At 41.7% G+C, this 18,535-nt stretch overlaps 1 protein-coding gene across 1 annotated transcript; it reads right to left on the reverse strand.

The window, feature by feature from the left end:
- Positions 1 to 483: 483 nt before the first annotated feature.
- Positions 484 to 3,624, reverse strand: Spetex2c (Spetex-2C protein). The gene is given in 4 exon segments (NM_001011698.1): positions 484 to 685; positions 1,128 to 1,259; positions 2,624 to 2,783; positions 3,534 to 3,624. Coding segments are annotated over 4 exon segments (585 nt in total).
- Positions 3,625 to 18,535: the final 14,911 nt, after the last annotated feature.

An 18,535-nucleotide genomic window follows, 5' to 3' on the forward strand; every position in this document is an offset into this window, starting at 1 on the left:
AAGGTATTGCAATTTATTATCTCCTCAGTGCAGTTACAATTGATATCATGTTTGAAGGAAACCAAAGCAAGCAATTCTGTTTCATGACTGCTTCTATACTCCCTATAATAATATGGTTTTATTTCCTGGGAGATACTAGAGAAAGCCTGATGAATATTCCATTAATATGTTCAACACTCTCATCCACAAAAGAGTATATTTTAGTGGTCACTAAATATTTGATAAGGATACAGCATTGATAATTTTTTCATCATGAAGTTGGTATTCAGAGTTGGACACACAATCTACACTGAAAGTACAATTGTCTTTGTATCTCAGTCTGACTGGGAAGTAATTATGATGCCCAATCCCTGTGAGAATGCAGAGGTCCATCTCTGCCTGAGAGCTGTGGGATTTCAGATGGTTACATCACACTTCAATAAAGAAGGTTCTTAAGAGTGACGAGTTCGAGATCACTGTTTGATTCACAAGGATACATTCGATTTACTCAAAAGTAACAGGACACAAGGATTCAATATCTGCGGTGTAGATGGTCTTGCTGGCCTCCTCACACAACCTCTTTCCCTCCTCACAGGATGCTTGCAGTTCAGTCTGCTCCACCAGCAGTTTTCTGTTCTCATTCATCAAAATCCTTACATTCTTCTTCAATTCATTGCGTTCATTCAGGAGGTGGAAGTTTCTGATGCTGAATCAAAAACAAATAATGGTAAATCCCAGGCAGTTTCTATTTTCCGGCCACTCCTGCAAGTACAATCATCCCTTCAAGGGTCCTCGTCCCCAGGCATCTCCAGACTAGAGCCACAGTTTACATGTTATCACCAATTAGATGCAGGTCACATCCTGAGTCCGCATTCCACGGGAATCAAAGTACTTCAGAAACTCCTGACACTAGAGGGTGTATATACATCAAAGCAGAGGAAATGGTGCATATGGATGCTTATGTGTCATGGTATTCTAAAGCCATTGGCAGGTAGAGGGCCAATCTCCTCTGAGGGCTGATAGAAGACCCAGCAGCTATACAAATTTTCCATGTGTTTCTCAGGGATCCCAGATCTTTTTTCAAAGTCATAGCTGGACAGAAGTATTCCCTGCCTAGTGCTGGGGTCTCCTTTCTGTCAGTGACTCACCGGTAGGAATTATTCTCTTGTGTGAGCTCCTTGTACTTCTCCATGGCATCACTTATCCAGTTGGTCATCTTATGCATATCCATCGTTCTCATCTCATGTTGGGATTTAAGCATTGGCAATTCAACACTCAGCCTGTGTTAGAACATGACCCAAGGAACAAATAACTGTCTGAACTCATGATTTCAGAATTAGATGAAGTGTAAATAAAAAATAGCCAATAAAAAATTCAAATTCAAGGAATGGGGGCTAGGGAAGAAAGTGGAAAACTCAAAGACCACAGCAAAAACACAACAGTGAGACTCAAACCATCACTCTCCCATAGAAAATATTTCTCTGCAAATTTGTTTTGAAATAAGTAATCCTTAAAAGGCTGGTGAGATATGGTCCTATAAAGACCCTCTGTATAGGAGGGGGGAAAGTCTGAGAGCTGCATGTTTGGGAATAACAAGTGCCAAGAATTTATTCCCACAGTGACCTTTTCTAGGTCACAGTAAACCATCCTTGGATAATTAAAAAAAGAAAATAAAGTTCAAAGCAGAAAAATAAATAAATAAATAAATAAATAAATAAATAAATAAATAAATAAGTGAAATCAGAGTGCTCTCTGGGCTACCTAAGCCCAGTATATAACACAAACTTTCTCCTTCCTATTGGTGCTGGTTAAACTAATTATCCTGGGCATTGGACGGCAGAGCCAGGGGACCAAATGGAGGGAGCCGACCTTCAAGATCTGGCCAGGTCAGCATGAAGGAATTGAACAGTTGTGTAAGAAGTATAAGATGTTTCCTCCAGTCTGTGCCATAGCCTTGGGTCCAACAGAAAGATGTGATGACATTTCTCTTGTTTTGAAAGCAGGGATTCTCAATCCTTGTTACATGACTCCCAGAGGCCATAACTACTTTTTACAGGGAAGAGGATTCATAACACCTCCTCCCCTCAGGAGAGTCCTATGTGCCAGCAAGGTAAACAGAAGGAGCAAAGTGCTCTGTTGATCAATGACGGCCTCCACAGACTCATCACTATCATGACCTGCAAACTGTTCATCAAACAAATCCTCAGACCCAATCAAAGGTCCCAGACTCCCTGATCCTGAGCAAAACACACACAAATACTTTCACATCCATCCATACATACCAACCCATATACAAACATAATTAGAATGCCAACTTTATCATAAAGGTGCCATAGAATCAGTGTATAACGACCTAAATCAGAGTAAGAGTGAGGACATTCAGGCATTTCATTCACACACTTAGATGCAGCAAGTGTGACCAGGTCCTTCCAGCTGCTGAAAAAATCCAATCCAACTCCAAGGAGGTCAGGGTCAAGTACAAGAGAGGTTGACCCTAAACACACAGCACCTAGCTTCTCTCACAGGCCAGCACCTGCCAAGGTTCCTTAAAGTCCAGGATGAGAGGTGAAACACTTTCTTGATGTCTCTTGGCTTAGCAGAGAGAGCACAAGACAGTCAGTAGGTTACAGGGCATAATGACTACCTGTAGTTCAAACCATCATTGACATAAAGGTCCAGGATTTGAGAAAGTTCATCCCGCTCGATTTTACACTTCTGGATTTCAGATTTTAGTTCCTCCAATTTCTTTATACGCTTTTCATGGTTACTGATGAAATTTTCTGATGATGCCTTCCGAATAAACCCTGTAGATAGATAAACACAAGTGAATGTACATATTGGATAGCCCATGGGTAGAAAAGACCATTCTGAGTCTCAAAAAGGAGGTTGAGGAAGAGGAAAGGCTGGAGACTTGTTGAATCCCTGAAAGAGAAGAAAATCTATCCTTAATGTGGACTCTTAAGCTATTTCCCTCTTCCCAACCTCCATTGCCATACATAAGCCTCACTCACTATTACATGATCCCTCATCGTGAAAGATAGAATCTACCTCAGACATAAAGATTTGGGACATTGTCAGCAGATATCAGATGTGGAGCAGGTCAATCCTGGAGTTCATAGCACCATCAAACCCTCATCGTGTGTTCAAGCCCAAAGTGTCTGCGACCTCAATTCATGACTAGGGGGTTCATCCTTCCTTGTTGTTGTCATCACAGACTTAGTAACCTACAGGAATCTAGAGGATGAAGTGCTTCAACTCCCAACCATGAATGGGCACATTGTTATCCTCATAGGGCTTCCTCCTGGCATTCCTTGGCAGTAGAAATTAAAAGGCTCATAGAAAAGAAACTGCAGGCCTGCCAATTCCTGGCCCTCTGTCAAATTAATCATCAGGACTCTTGACTCTTGGTCTGCCATTGACAAACTCCAAGGCTCCTGCTTGTAAGGCCGACTCCTGAAAGGCTCAGCTCAAACCTGCCTCCTGGAGGAAGTTCCCTGACTCTACCCAGTACTCACTGTGCCTTCCCCAGAATGATTTCATTCTTCCGTACTTACAAGACAGAAGGCCAGCTTTCTTCTGCCTCGGTCTGGTCTCTCCTTGGTCTCCCCTCTCCTTCTGAACGAGCTTGAGCAGCTGGTGAAACATGCCTGTTTGTGAACCCAAAAGGCACTGAAGGAATCCCACAGGCACTTGTTGTCACCACAACACTGGTGACGTCACAGAAGATTCTGGTGCTCTCTTAGATACAAGAGATTGTCCAAGGAAGAGATTACTGATGACGTCACTGGGAAGTTCTATGGCCTACCTGCTACCCAGCTCTCCCAAAAGCAACCAATTTCTATGGGGCCCTTTTCTGCAGCCTCTCCTGTGACCCAGGAAATATCCTTTGGCAACTTCTCCTCCAAAGTTAGATATTTCTCTCTGCTTCATCGGGTGTCATCAATTCTCTAGATGGGGAGAGTTGGTTACAACCCTGAATTGGATAAGAGATTTTTGTTAGCACCCAAATCCCTAGGGACCATAAATGAGGGAGATTTCTCTTAATAATAAATCTACACCTGAGACAATGCACATACATACAGTCCAATTCCCAAAGTTTCCCTGTTTCCTAGAGGCCAATATATTTCTCCTATACTTTTAATTTTATAAAACCTGAATAATATTTGCTTACTGGGTATTCCTTGATAGCCAGCAGTATTTCCACATAAACGTCCATGTATTTCACAACGTCAATGGTTTACAATCCTACTTTTTGCAATAAAAACTTCCTTTTCTTGGGAATATAGAGGGATTAACTACAGGGCAAATATAAAATCATAAATTTCTGTCCCTTCTTTTACATATTAAGTTGGACATCATCCCTTTCTCAAATATAGCCAGACAATTAAATTGGTCATCAGTGAGCAAAGGTCAACCTGGACTTCGTGTTCCTACATTGTAGCCCGACAGCCATCACTTCTCCAATATCTGTCTTCCTTAATTTCCAAGTCCAGGCATGAGGATATTGGGGGTTGCCCCTTGATACTTTATTCCTAACAAACATAAGAATCAGCAGGATGGGCAGGGAGTCGAATGGCCTGAGGTCAGGTTAAACCTCAATTTTAGTGGGTCCATAAGTTCAGGGGAAAGTCCATTTGGCATTGTCATGTGTGGCATCTGTGTTCTTCTCCTAGGTGTGCTCAATCTGTGCTATGACGCCTCCTAACCTCACAGACGTAAGAGTCAAAAACACGTCTGTCTTTTCTGGGAAGGGCTCTGCCTCTGACTCCCACCTGGAGTTGGACAATATCGCTATGCAAAGCTCAAAACAGAGGGGTGGAGATGATGGATGCTTCAGAAGTTTAGGGTCATTTCTTCCAAATAAGGCACACATTTTTCCAATGTAATTTTTCCTTTGTTCTTTCACTCATGGTGGCTGGCTTCTTTCCTGGCCTGAAGTATACTGGAGTCCAATCTTTTGGATGACTGAAGCATCTTTTTTTGAGATGAAGGCCCACCAAGGGGCCTGCTGCATACAGGCTCCTATCACCAAGGAAGTTGTTGCTACAGAATCATAGCATGGTGGTAGCAGCACATGATCTCTCACAGTCTTCTCTGCTGCACTTGCTAAAAGAATAATCGGGTTGTTTGTTTTTTAATATTTTATTGGAAATACCTACAATGCTGGTCAGAGTTGATACATGCCTTTAATCCCAGCACCCATAAAGTTTTTTTCTTTTTTCTCTTCTTTTTTCTTGCAATTGTTGTTAGAATTCCCATTGTTTTCTTTGGTAATTCCCTCTATTTGCTCTTTACCTAGAATGTTAAGTCCACACTCTTCATGGCCCTATTCTTCATGGTAAAGATTTTGCTCATACCACCCACACCACACATGATCACATTATTTACTTTCAAAGAAGGAAAACAGGCATGAAGAAGAGAGTTAACGTGTATGATCTCAGGTAATCAACACATCATGAGTGCAGGATGGCATCCTAGGGTTTTGGATTGACAAGCTTCTGGTTTTGAGATTGACAGGCCTCTGCAGAAGTCTCCAGTTGAGTAGCAGAGAGTCTGGAAAGGCTGAAATAATGGCTTCCCCCGCATGGAAAAGGCTGCCCTTCAGTGCCTCTGCAGCCTGAGCAGAGGTCTGCCAAGAGCACAAGGGCACTTGACCAGAGCTGGTAAGGGACTGCCTTTTGGATGATCCGTGGGACCTGGATGAACAGAGGCCTCCAGAGTCCTGATAAAGGGAAGGAGAGTCACATAGATGTGCTGGAAACAATCGATCTTTGGGCTGCAAGTCGTGCATTTATCTTTGCTGTGTAAATAGTATTTGTAAGTGACAGAGGCATCCTACTTTATCATGTCTAGTCACTCTAGTTGTTAAAGTGTTCGCTAGTGTAAACATAGTAGAGTTAGTACAACAATACACTGTGTCCCATTTTGTTAAAGAACTTTATTTTATTTTTTATTTATACATATTTTACTTATTCACATTGCATGCTGCACACTGCCCCCCGACACCCGGTTTCTCTCTCCCACAATCCTTCCCCAAGTCTCCTAGTATATCCTTCTCTGGGTGTATGAAGGCCAGCTATCACAGTAGATCCCTTCTTCCACCAAATCCAATTTACCCATCCTGGGGCAGGTGCTGAGGATGCTGGTAATGGACGCCTTGGGCTTTCTTCATGCTCCAATTTGCTGGCTTTGGGAAGTTCATGCAGATCTGTCTGTGAACTTGGTACTTCATATATACAGCACACAAGAAGCACTGATTTGGATAATGTTCTTGAGAGTATATTTCAACAAACTTACCCCCACTAATATTCTAACAATGGCAAAGGTAATGGGACACTATACATCTATTCCAGGAGTTTCCATTTCTGAGAGCAGCAGAATAGAAGCCCACAAATTGGCAAAGTTAAGTGAGGTCACACAGGGGACCTAAGAGCACACTGCTGCTTTCCTAGAGTGTATCCTAGAGGCTTATGATATCTATACACCCACAGATCCATATGCACTGGGCACCAGGCTAATTCATTGCTTTTGTCACTCAGTTTGCCACAAATATTAGGAATCTCAAAAGTCAGAGAAATTTGGAGGTATGAATAAGTCCCAGGGGCTGGAGTAAGCTCAAAAAGTTGTGACAACAAAGCACTGATTAAGAATCAGAGAAACAAGATGCTCACCAAGACCATAGTTGTATCCCATTAAGAAAATATGAATAATAAGCCACCAGGTGAAAATATAAAGTAGGAGGTGAGAGCCCTAGAAGGTCTATCCTTTGCCCTCAGGGAAGCAACCATTCTTTCAGCCATTCCCGGCCCTCTGCCACACAATCAGAGACTTCCCCAACAACTCACTGACCTTTCTCAAAGACCTATCTGGGCTTCTCCCTGTAGAATAGGACATGCAGAGTCCTTGAGGACCCGCCAAGAGGTCTCCTCCACACAGGCTCCTTGTGGTCAAAGGAAAATGTTCCTGCAGAATCTGCCATGGCAGCAGGAATTTCAACCAGACTGCTCTTCCTTCCAGCATACTGGATGCAGGCCTGAGGCCTTGGGGTGTCTTGGAAAGGAAGAAGCACACACTACCTCACAGCTCCCTCTGCTGGCGACTGCTAGAACTGTGATAGGACGTGTGTGTGTGTTTATTAGAAGCATCTACAAAGCTGATCAAAGTTGGCACACGCCTTAATCCCAGCATACAAAATTTATTTTAATCGTTGATGTTCTTCTTTTGTTTGGTTTTTGTTTTTAACCCCCCCCCCAGCTAATTGCTCTATTCCTAGAATATTAAGCACACGCTCTGGAGGGACCTATTCATGTTAGGCGATGCTTTTATTCTTACTAACCACTCCACAGATGATCCCATTATTTACTTTCAAATAAGAAAACATTCATAGAGAAGTGAGTTAACCAGTATGCTCTCACAGAAGAAACACATCACAACTATGGAATGGCACCACAATCTTTTGCATTTGTTATGCCTTTTTAAATTTTTTTATTCTTTATTTGTTTTTAGTTACATTCAAATGTTATAGCCTTTCTCTGTTTCACACCCATATCCCCCTACCCCATCCCCCTCACCCTGTTTCTCTGAAGGTTTCTTCCCCCCACCCAACCCTTCCTGCCACCCTGCCCTGACATTCTCCTACACTGGGGCATAGAGCCTCGCAGGACCAAGGGCTTCTTCTCTCATTGATGCCCAACAAGCCAATCCTTTTCTACACATGCTGCTGGAGCCCTGGGTCTGTCCATGTGTACCATTTGAATGGTGGTTTAGTCTCTTGGAGCTGTAGTTGGTTGGTATTATTGTTGTTATGGGGTTGCAAACCCCTTCAGCTCCTTCAATCCTTTCTCTGCCTCCTCCATTGTTCTCAGTTCAATGGTGGACTTCAAACATCCGCCTCTGTATTTGTCATGCTCTGGCAGTGCCTTTCAGAAGACAGCTATATCAGGCTCCTGTCAGCTCGCACTTCTTGGCATCACCAATATTGTCTGAGGTTGGTGGATGTATATAGACTGGATCCCCAGTTAGGGCAGTCCCTGGGTAGCCTTTCCTCAGTCTCTGCTCCAGACTTCATCTCCACACTTCCTCCTGTGAGTATTTTTGTTCCCCCTTCTGAGAGGGACTGAAGCTTCCTCACTTTGGTCATCCTTCTTGAGCTTCATGTGGTCTGTGGATTGCATCTTGGGTAATCTGAGATTTGTGCTAATTGCCACTTATCAGTGAGTGCATACGATGTGTGTTTTCTTGTGATTGGGTTTCCTCACTCAGGATGATATTTTCTAGTTCCTTCCATTGACGTAAAATTTCCATGAAGTCATTGTTCTTGATAGCTGAGTAGTACTCCACTGTGTAGATGTGCCCCATTTTCTGTATCCATTCCTCTGTTGAAGGGCATCTGCGTTTTTCCCAGCTTCTGGCTGTTATGAATACGGCTGCTATGAACTTAGTGGACCATGTGCCTTCATTATATGTTGGAGCATCTTTTGGGTATATGCCCAGGAGAGGTATAGCTGGGTCCTCAGGCAGTGCAACGTTCAATTTTTGAAGAAACTCCAGACTGATTTCCAGAGAGGTTGCCCGGTTTGCAATCCTACCAACAGTGGAGGAGTGTTCCTCTTTCTCTGCATTCTCGCCAGCATCTGCTAACACCTGAGTTTTTGGTCTTAGCCATTCTGACTGGTGTGAAGTGGAATCTCAGGGTTGTTTTGATTTGCATTTCCCTGATGACTGAGGACTTTGAACATAACAGAAGGCATTTTAAGAAATGATGCTACCCTAACTGGTGGTCTGCATGTAGTTGAGTGCCAATGGATCCATTTCTATCTCTTTCTACATAGTTCAAGTACAAGTGAATCAAGGAAATCCACATAAAACCAAACATGCAGAAGCTAATAGAAGAGAAAGTGTCACAAAGTGCGTAGAACACATTTGCACAGGAGAAAGTTGTCAGAACAGAATACCAAAGGGTCAGGTTCTAAGATCAACAGTAAATGTATAAAATCTCAACAATCTGAAAATTTTCTTTAAAGCAAAGGACACTGCCAATAGGACAAATCAGCAAGCTACAGATTCAGAAAAGAGTTTTACCAACCCTACATCTGAGAGAGTGCCAACATTCCAAATATACACAGTACTCAAATAGGTAAACTCCCAGACAACCAAATAACCCGACTTTTAAACTGGGATAGAGAGCTAAACCAAGAATTCTCACCTGAGGATCTCAGTGCCTGAGAAACTCATCAAGAAATGTTCGACATCCTTAGTTATCAGAAAAAGGCAAATCAAAACGAATCTGAGATCCTTCATTCCACCAATCAGAATGGCTAAGATAGAAAACTGAGGCAGTAGCAAAGTGGGCTGGGATGTAGAGAAAGTGGAACACTCCTCCATTGTTGGTGTGATTACTAGCTGTATAGCCACTCTGGATATCAATGTGGAGGATCAGGAAACATTGCAAATAGCTTTACCTGAAGACCCAGCTTTACCACTCACTTCAGCGCATATACTCAAACCTGATCCACATATGACAAGGACGTGTGGTTGAATATGTTCATAGCAGCCTTACTTATATTAGTCAAATGCTGGAAAGAACTACGATAGACCTCAACTCAACTGAGGAATGAATGTAGAAAGTGCGCTCTATTCAAACAGAGGAACAGTACTCGGGTATCAAAAATGAATACACCAGGACCTTTGTAGGCAAAGGGATGGAACTGGAAAATAGTGAAGTAGCAGAGATCGAAAAGGACATAACATGGTATGTATTTAATGACAAATGGATGTTAGCCCAAAAGTTCAGAAGACCCACTGTACAATTCATTGATCACATGAAGGGTAACATGTCAGAAGGCCAAATTGTGGATGCTTGAAACCCACTTAGAAGGGGGAACAACATAATCATGGGAGGCAGAGGGATGGAGGGACCTAGGTAGAGGCAGGGAAGGATGGACAAGGGGCGGGGGGAGTAGCAACAATGAAAAGAGACAAGAGAGAAACCCAGAGGAAAAGTGGAATCAATGACAATAAGCATCAGTGATGGGTGGTGAACTTGGGTAACCCAAATGAAAAATGAAGAAGTCAAAATGTCCTCATTTACAGATGACCTGATTCTATTTTAAAAACTCTAAAAATATATCACCGTCTCTTAAGACTGATAAATACATTCATAAAAGCACAATACAATGTGAACACACAAAATTTCTTAGCCTTCCTTTATGCCAATCCAATTCATACCATGAGAAAATCTGGGAAAAATTCCCCTCAAAATCATCTGAAAATATAAAATAAAATGATGTGGATTAAAATATTTAATGCAAAGACAACTATGAATTAGCTAGAAGTGATGCTAAACAGACAAGTTGTCTCTAAAAAATTAAGTTTCTTAAAGCTGAAAATACATTCATTAAAGTAGTAGAATGCAAAATAACACACAAAACTCATTATCTTTCCTGTATACCAAAAACAAACAATGGGAAAGAAATCAGGGAAATATTCTACTCAAAATAGTCTTAAAATATATAACAAAACACCCTGGATAAGCACACTTATAAAGCATACTATTAGTAAGAAGACATAGGAAGTACCCACGATCCATCCTGAACACATGTAAGAACTTTCCAGCTGATGTTCTGAAAGACATTAAAGACTGGAATAAATCAAAGCTTTTATATCTTTATGGATAAGTAGATAATATAATAAGGTCAGTTTTTGATGAATTAATAAAATTAATACAATAAATAGTGACTAGAAAATTTTACTACAATAAATCACCCACTTTTATGAAACGCATGAATTTGAATATAAATATTCTACTATGGGAAAAAGGACAACTTTTAAAGTACAAAGAGCTAACATGTTTAGAAAGATAATTTTAAAGAAAAAAAAAGAGGAAGGAAAAATTGTCATGAGAAAAAAATGTGATAGTTACTTAAGCAGTGTCATGCGGTTGGCAGAGCGAATATTTCAACAGATTAGAGTGTCCAGGAACTGTGTGTATTGATTTAAAAACCTTCAGGAGGAGGGATTATCAGAGCAGATCTCAAGAAAATTCCGAATGTTCAAATTAGTTTCCTATTGTTATAGGAAACATAAAAATGCCAATGTGGGAAAGTGAAGGTTTTATTCACCCCATAAATTACAGTTCATCATCAATGGAATACGAGATGAGAACACAAGGCAGGCTCTCGCCGCAGAGAGCCCTTGGGCAGCACCCCGCGAGCAAACTTGAGCCTCGGGACCACAGGTAAGACCAACTTGTCTGCTGCAAGAGAGCTGCCTGGTGAGATCGGGACACACAGAGGCAGAGTTCATCTAGGACCTGGCACGTCCTGTGTTTGCCGGAGGTCCCACGCCCGCGGATCCCGGCCCGAGCAGCTCTCTGCTCCCAGACCCTGTGGGAAAGAGACCTCACCGCCTGGTCAGGTGGGCACTCCTAAGGCTGCAGAGTGGAAGAGACCACCAACACTGCCCACCCCTGCCCACATCCCTGGCCCAAGAGGAAACTGTATAAGGCCTCTGGGCTCCCGTGGGGGAGGGCCCAGGAGCGGCAGGACCCCGGCCTGAGACACCGCCGGAACCTGAAGGAAACAGACCGGATAAACAGTTCTCTGCACCCAAATCCCGTGGGAGGGAGAGCTAAACCCTCAGAGAGGCAGACACGCCTGGGAAACCAGAAGAGACTGCACCCTGCATACACATCTCGGACGCCAGAGGAAAACACCAAAGGCCATCTGGAACCCTGGTGCACTGAAGCTCCCGGAAGGGGCGGCGCATATCTTCCTGGTTGCTGCCGCCACAGAGAGCCCGTGGGCAGCACCCCACGAGCGAACTTGAGCCTCGTGACCACAGGTAAGACCAACCTTTCTGCTGCAAGTGACCTGCCTGGTGAACTCAAGACACAGGCCCACAGGAACAGCTGAAGACCTGTAGAGAGGAAAAACTACACGCCTGAAAGCAGAACACTCTGTCCCCATAACTGACTGAAAGAGAGGAAAACAGGTCTACAGCACTCCTGACACACAGGCTTATAGGACAGTCTAGCCACTGTCAGAAATAGCAGAACAAAGTAACACTAGAGATAATCTGATGGCGAGAGGCAAGCACAGGAACCCAAGCAACAGAAACCAAGACTACATGGCATCATCGGAGCCCAATTCTCCTACCAAAACAAACATGGAATATCCAAACACACCAGAAAAGCAAGATCTAGTTTCAAAATCGTATTTGATCATGATGCTGGAGGACTTCAAGAAAGACATGAAGAACTCCCTTAGGGAAACACAGGAAAACATTAATAAACAAGTAGAAGCCTACAGAGAGGAATCGCAAAAATCCCTGAAAGAATTCCAGGAAAACACAATCAAACAGTTGAAGGAACTAAAAATGGAAATAGAAGCAATCAAGAAAGAACACATGGAAACAACCCTGGATATAGAAAACCAAAAGAAGAGACAAGGAGCTGTAGATACAAGCCTCACCAACAGAATACAAGAGATGGAAGAGAGAATATCAGGAGCAGAAGATTCCATAGAAATCATTGACTCAACTGTCAAAGATAATGTAAAGCGGAAAAAGCTACTGGTCCAAAACATACAGGAAATCCAGGACTCAATGAGAAGATCAAACCTAAGGTTAATAGGTATAGAAGAGATTGAAGACTCCCAGCTCAAAGGACCAGTAAATATCTTCAACAAAATCATAGAAGAAAACTTCCCTAACCTAAAAAAAGAGATACCCATAGGCATACAAGAAGCCTACAGAACTCCAAATAGATTGGACCAGAAAAGAAACACCTCCCGTCACATAATAGTCAAAACACCAAACGCACAAAATAAAGAAAGAATATTAAAAGCAGTAAGGGAAAAAGGTCAAGTAACATATAAAGGCAGACCTATCAGAATCACAGCAGATTTCTCGCCAGAAACTATGAAGGCCAGAAGATCCTGGACTGATGTCATACAGACTCTAAGAGAACACAAATGCCAGCCCAGGTTATTGTATCCTGCAAAACTCTCAATTAACATAGATGGAGAAAGCAAGATATTCCATGACAAAACCAAATTTACACAATATCTTTCTACAAATCCAGCACTACAAAGGATAATAAATGGTAAAGCCCAACATAATGAGGCAAGCTATACCCTAGAAGAAGCAAGAAACTAATCGTCTTCGCAACAAAACAAAGAGAATGAAAGCACACAAACATAACCTCACATCCAAATATGAATATAACGGGAAGCAATAATCACTATTCCTTAATATCTCTCAACATCAATGGCCTCAACTCCCCAATAAAAAGACATAGAAACTGGATACGCAACGAGGACCCTGCATTCTGCTGCCTACAGGAAACACACCTCAGAGACAAAGACAGACACTACCTCAGAGTGAAAGGCTGGAAAACAACTTTCCAAGCAAATGGTCAGAAGAAGCAAGCTGGAGTAGCCATTCTAATATCAAATGAAATCAATTTCCAACTAAAAGTCATCAAAAAAGATAAGGAAAGACACTTCATATTCATCAAAGGAAAAATCCAATAAGATGAACTCTCAATCCTAAATATCTATGCCCCAAATACAAGGGCACCTACATATGTAAAAGAAACCTTACTAAAGCTCAAAACACACATTGGACCTCACACAATAATAGTGGGAGATTTCAACACCCCACTCTCATCAATGGACAGATCATGGAAACAGAAATTAAACAGTGATGTCGACACACTAAGAGAAGTCATGAGCCAAATGGACTTAACGGATATTTATAGAACATTCTATCCTAAAGCAAAAGGATATACCTTCTTCTCAGCTCCTCATGGTACTTTCTCCAAAATTGACCATATAATTGGTCAAAAAACGAGCCTCAACAGGTACAGAAAGATAGAAATAATCCCATGCGTGCTATCGGACCACCACGGCCTAAAACTGGTCTTCAATAACAATCAAGGAAGAATGTCCACATATACTTGGAAATTGAACAATGCTCTACTCAATGATAACCTGGTCAAGGAAGAAATAAAGAAAGAAATTAAAAACTTTTTAGAATTTAATGAAAATGAAGGTACAACATACCCAAACTTATGGGACACAATGAAAGCTGTGCTAAGAGGAAAACTCATAGCGCTGAGTGCCTGCAGAAAGAAACAGGAAAGAGCATATGTCAGCAGCTTGACAGCACACCTAAAAGCTCTAGAACAAAAAGAAGCAAATACACCCAGGAGGAGTAGAAAGCAGGAAATAATCAAACTCAGAGCTGAAATCAACCAAGTGGAAACAAAAAGGACCATAGAAAGAATCAACAAAACCAAAAGTTGGTTCTTTGAGAAAATCAACAAGATAGATAAACCCTTAGCCAGACTAAAGAGAGGACACAGAGAGTGCGTCCAAATTAACAAAATCAGAAATGAAAAGGGAGACATAACAACAGATTCAGAGGAAATTCAAAAAATCATCAGATCTTACTATAAAAACCTATATTCAACAAAACTTGAAAATCTTCAGGAAATGGACAATTTCCTAGACAGATACCAGGTACCGAAGTTAAATCAGGAACAGATAAACCAGTTAAACAACCCCATAACTCCTAAGGAAATAGAAGAAGTCATTAAAGGTCTCCCAACCAAAAAGAGCCCAGGTCCAGACGGGTTTAGTGCAGAATTCTATCAAACCTTCATAGAAGACCTCATACCAATATTATCCAAACTATTCCACAAAATTGAAACAGATGGATCACTACCGAATACCTTCGACGAAGCCACAATTACTCTTATACCTAAACCACACAAAGACACAACAAAGAAAGAGAACTTCAGACCAATTTCCCTTATGAATATCGACGCAAAAATACTCAACAAAATTCTGGCAAACCGAATTCAAGAGCACATCAAAACAATCATCCACCATGACCAAGTAGGCTTCATCCCAGGCATGCAGGGATGGTTTAATATACGGAAAACCATCAACGTGATCCATTATATAAACAAACTGAAAGAACAAAACCACATGATCATTTCATTAGATGCTGAGAAAGCATTTGACAAAATTCAACACCCCTTCATGATAAAAGTCCTGGAAAGAATAGGAATTCAAGGCCCATACCTGAACATGGTAAAAGCCATATACAGCAAACCAGTTGCTAACATTAAACTAAATGGAGAGAAACTTGAAGCAATCCCACTAAAATCAGGGACTAGACAAGGCTGCCCACTCTCTCCCTACTTATTCAATATAGTTCTTGAAGTTCTAGCCAGAGCAATCAGACAACAAAAGGATGTCAAGGGGATACAGATCGGAAAAGAAGAAGTCAAAATATCACTATTTGCAGATGATATGATAGTATATTTAAGTGATCCCAAAAGTTCCACCAGAGAACTACTAAAGCTGATAAACAACTTCAGCAAAGTGGCTGGGTATAAAATTAACTCAAATAAATCAGTTGCCTTCCTCTATACAAAAGAGAAACACGCTGAGAAAGAAATTAGGGAAACGACACCCTTCATAATAGACCCAAATAATATAAAGTACCTCGGAGTGACTTTAACAAAGCAAGTAAAAGATCTGTACAATAAGAACTTCAAGACACTGAAGAAGGAAATTGAAGAAGACCTCAGAAGATGGAAAGATCTCCCATGCTCATGGATTGGCAGGATTAATATAGTAAAAATGGCCATTTTACCAAAAGCGATCTACAGATTCAATGCAATCCCCATCAAAATACCAATCCAATTCTTCAAAGAGTTAGACAGAACAATTTGCAAATTCATCTGGAATAACAAAAAACCCAGGATAGCTAAAGCTATCCTCAACAATAAAAGGACTTCAGGGGGAATCACTATCCCTGAACTCAAGCAGTATTACAGAGCAATAGTGATAAAAACTGCATGGTATTGGTACAGAGACAGACAGATAGACCAATGGAACAGAATTGAAGACCCAGAAATGAACCCACACACATATGGTCACTTGATTTTTGACAAAGGAGCCAAAACCATCCAATGGAAAAAAGATAGCATTTTCAGCAAATGGTGCTGGTTCAACTGGAGGTCAACATGTAGAAGAATGCAGATCGATCCATGCTTATCACCCTGTACAAAGCTTAAGTCCAAGTGGATCAAGGACCTCCACATCAAACCAGACACACTCAAACTAATAGAAGAAAAACTAGGGAAGCATCTGGAACACATGGGCACTGGAAAAAATTTCCTGAACAAAACACCAATGGCTTACGCTCTAAGATCAAGAATTGACAAATGGGATCTCATAAAACTGCAAAGCTTCTGTAAGGCAAAGGACACAGTGGTTAGGACAAATCGGCAACCAACAGATTGGGAAAAGATCTTTACCAATCCTACAACAGATAGAGGCCTTATATCCAAAATATACAAAGAACTCAAGAAGTTAGACCGCAGGGAAACAAATAACCCTATTAAAAAATGGGGCTCAGAGCTAAACAAAGAATTCACAGCTGAGGAATGCCGAATGGCGGAGAAACACCTAAAGAAATGTTCAACATCTTTAGTCATAAGGGAAATGCAAATCAAAACAACCCTGAGATTTCACCTCACACCAGTGAGAATGGCTAAGATCAAAAACTCAGGGGACAACAGATGCTGGCGAGGATGTGGAGAAAGAGGAACACTCCTCCATTGTTGGTGGGATTGCAAACTGGTACAACCATTCTGGAAATCAGTCTGGAGGATCCTCAGAAAAATGGACATTGAACTGCCTGAGGATCCAGCTATACCTCTCTTGGGCATATACCCAAAAGATGCCCCAACATATAAAAAAGACACGTGTTCCACTATGTTCATTGCAGCCTTATTTATAATAGCCAGAAGCTGGAAAGAACCCAGATGCCCTTCAACAGAGGAATGGATACAGAAAATGTGGTACATCTACACAATGGAATATTACTCAGCTATCAAAAACAACGACTTTATGAAATTCGTAGGCAAATGGTTGGAACTGGAAAATATCATCCTGAGTGAGCTAACCCAAACACAGAAAGACATACATGGTATGCACTCACTGATAAGTGGCTATTAGCCCAAATGCTTGAATTACCCTAAATGCCTAGAACAAATGAAACTCAAGACAGATGATCAAAATGTGAATGCTTCACTCCTTCTTTAAAAGGGGAACAAGAATACCCTTGGCAGGGAATAGAGAGGCAAAGATTAAAACAGACACAGAAGGAACACCATTCAGAGCCTGCCCCACATGTGGCCCATACATATACAGCCATCCAATTAGACAAGATGAATGCAACAAAAAAGTGCAGGCTTACAGGAGCCGGATGTAGATCGCTCCTGAGAGACACAGCCAGAATACAGCAAATACAGGGGCGAATGCCAGCAGCAAACCACTGAACTGAGAACGGGACCCCTGTTAAAGGAATCAGAGAAAGAACTCGAAGAGCTTGAAGGAGCTCGATACCCCTTATGAACAACAATGCCAATCAACCAGAGCTTCCAGGGACTAAGCCACTACCTAAAGAGTATACATGGACTGACCCTGGACTCTGACCTCATAGGTAGCAATGAATATTCTAGTAAGATCACCAGTGGAAGGGGAAGCCCTTGGTCCTGCTAAGACTGAACCCCCAGTGAACGTGAGTGTTGGGGGGAGGGCAGTAATGGGGGGAGGGTGGGGAGAGGAACACCCATAAAGAAGGGGAGGGGGAGGGATTAGGGGGATGTTTGCCTGGAAACCGGGGAAAGGGAAATGTAAATAAGAAACACTCAAGTTAATAAAAAGCTCTCTTTGTTAAAAAAAAAAAAAGAACACAAGGCAGCAGCTTGACAACAGATAGGAACTCTGATTATTCATCTGCTCAGCTACCTTTCTCTATGACCTCTCCTCCCCTTACTAGGTCTGGTACCACCCACAGTGGGCTAAGTCCCCATACATCAATTGCCATTAAGAAAATGCCAAAGCCACAGCCTGCCAGCCATTCTGATGGCGTCAATTGCTCAAGACTGCATCATTTAGACAGCTACAATTAGCCATCACAGCAAGGTATAAAAGGAAAATACAAACCTTAGCCTATTCCAGAGAAAAGTAACACTTCATGAATAGAATTTGAGGTCACAAGTGAAGTTTCATGTGAGGAAGAAATTAGAAGGAATTATGACAGAAATCGAACTTTATTTAAAATAAAAAGTGACAACAAGTCAAAGCCACAAATAAAATGTTGGTAACTTTGACCTCTTCAAACCTCTTCTGGAGGCTGCAGGGTGGACGCAGGACATGGTTGTTGGCTGGCACCACCATGGCCCATTCACTGTTTTGGTGAAGGATTTTCCATCAGAAGCCTTAGCCTTAGTACAGAGGGTAGGTCCCAAGTACTAATCATAGTCAGTCAATTGGATGACAGATCTTGTGCTCCAAAGAAATGGAAGAGTCCATTTAGTCATGATTTCAGGATGGCCCTAACTCATTTTAGAGTCATAGATATTGCAAGCATCTAGAACACCAAAAGACTCATTGTCTCACACCAGTATTCTCTGCTGTGCCCTCAGTCACCACGGTAATAATCAGTGTGAGCTCTATAGTATTATTTGTTC

Source organism: Rattus norvegicus, chromosome 15, assembly GCF_036323735.1.
Source record: "Rattus norvegicus strain BN/NHsdMcwi chromosome 15, GRCr8, whole genome shotgun sequence".
In the NCBI taxonomy this organism is placed as follows: Eukaryota; Metazoa; Chordata; class Mammalia; order Rodentia; family Muridae; genus Rattus; species Rattus norvegicus.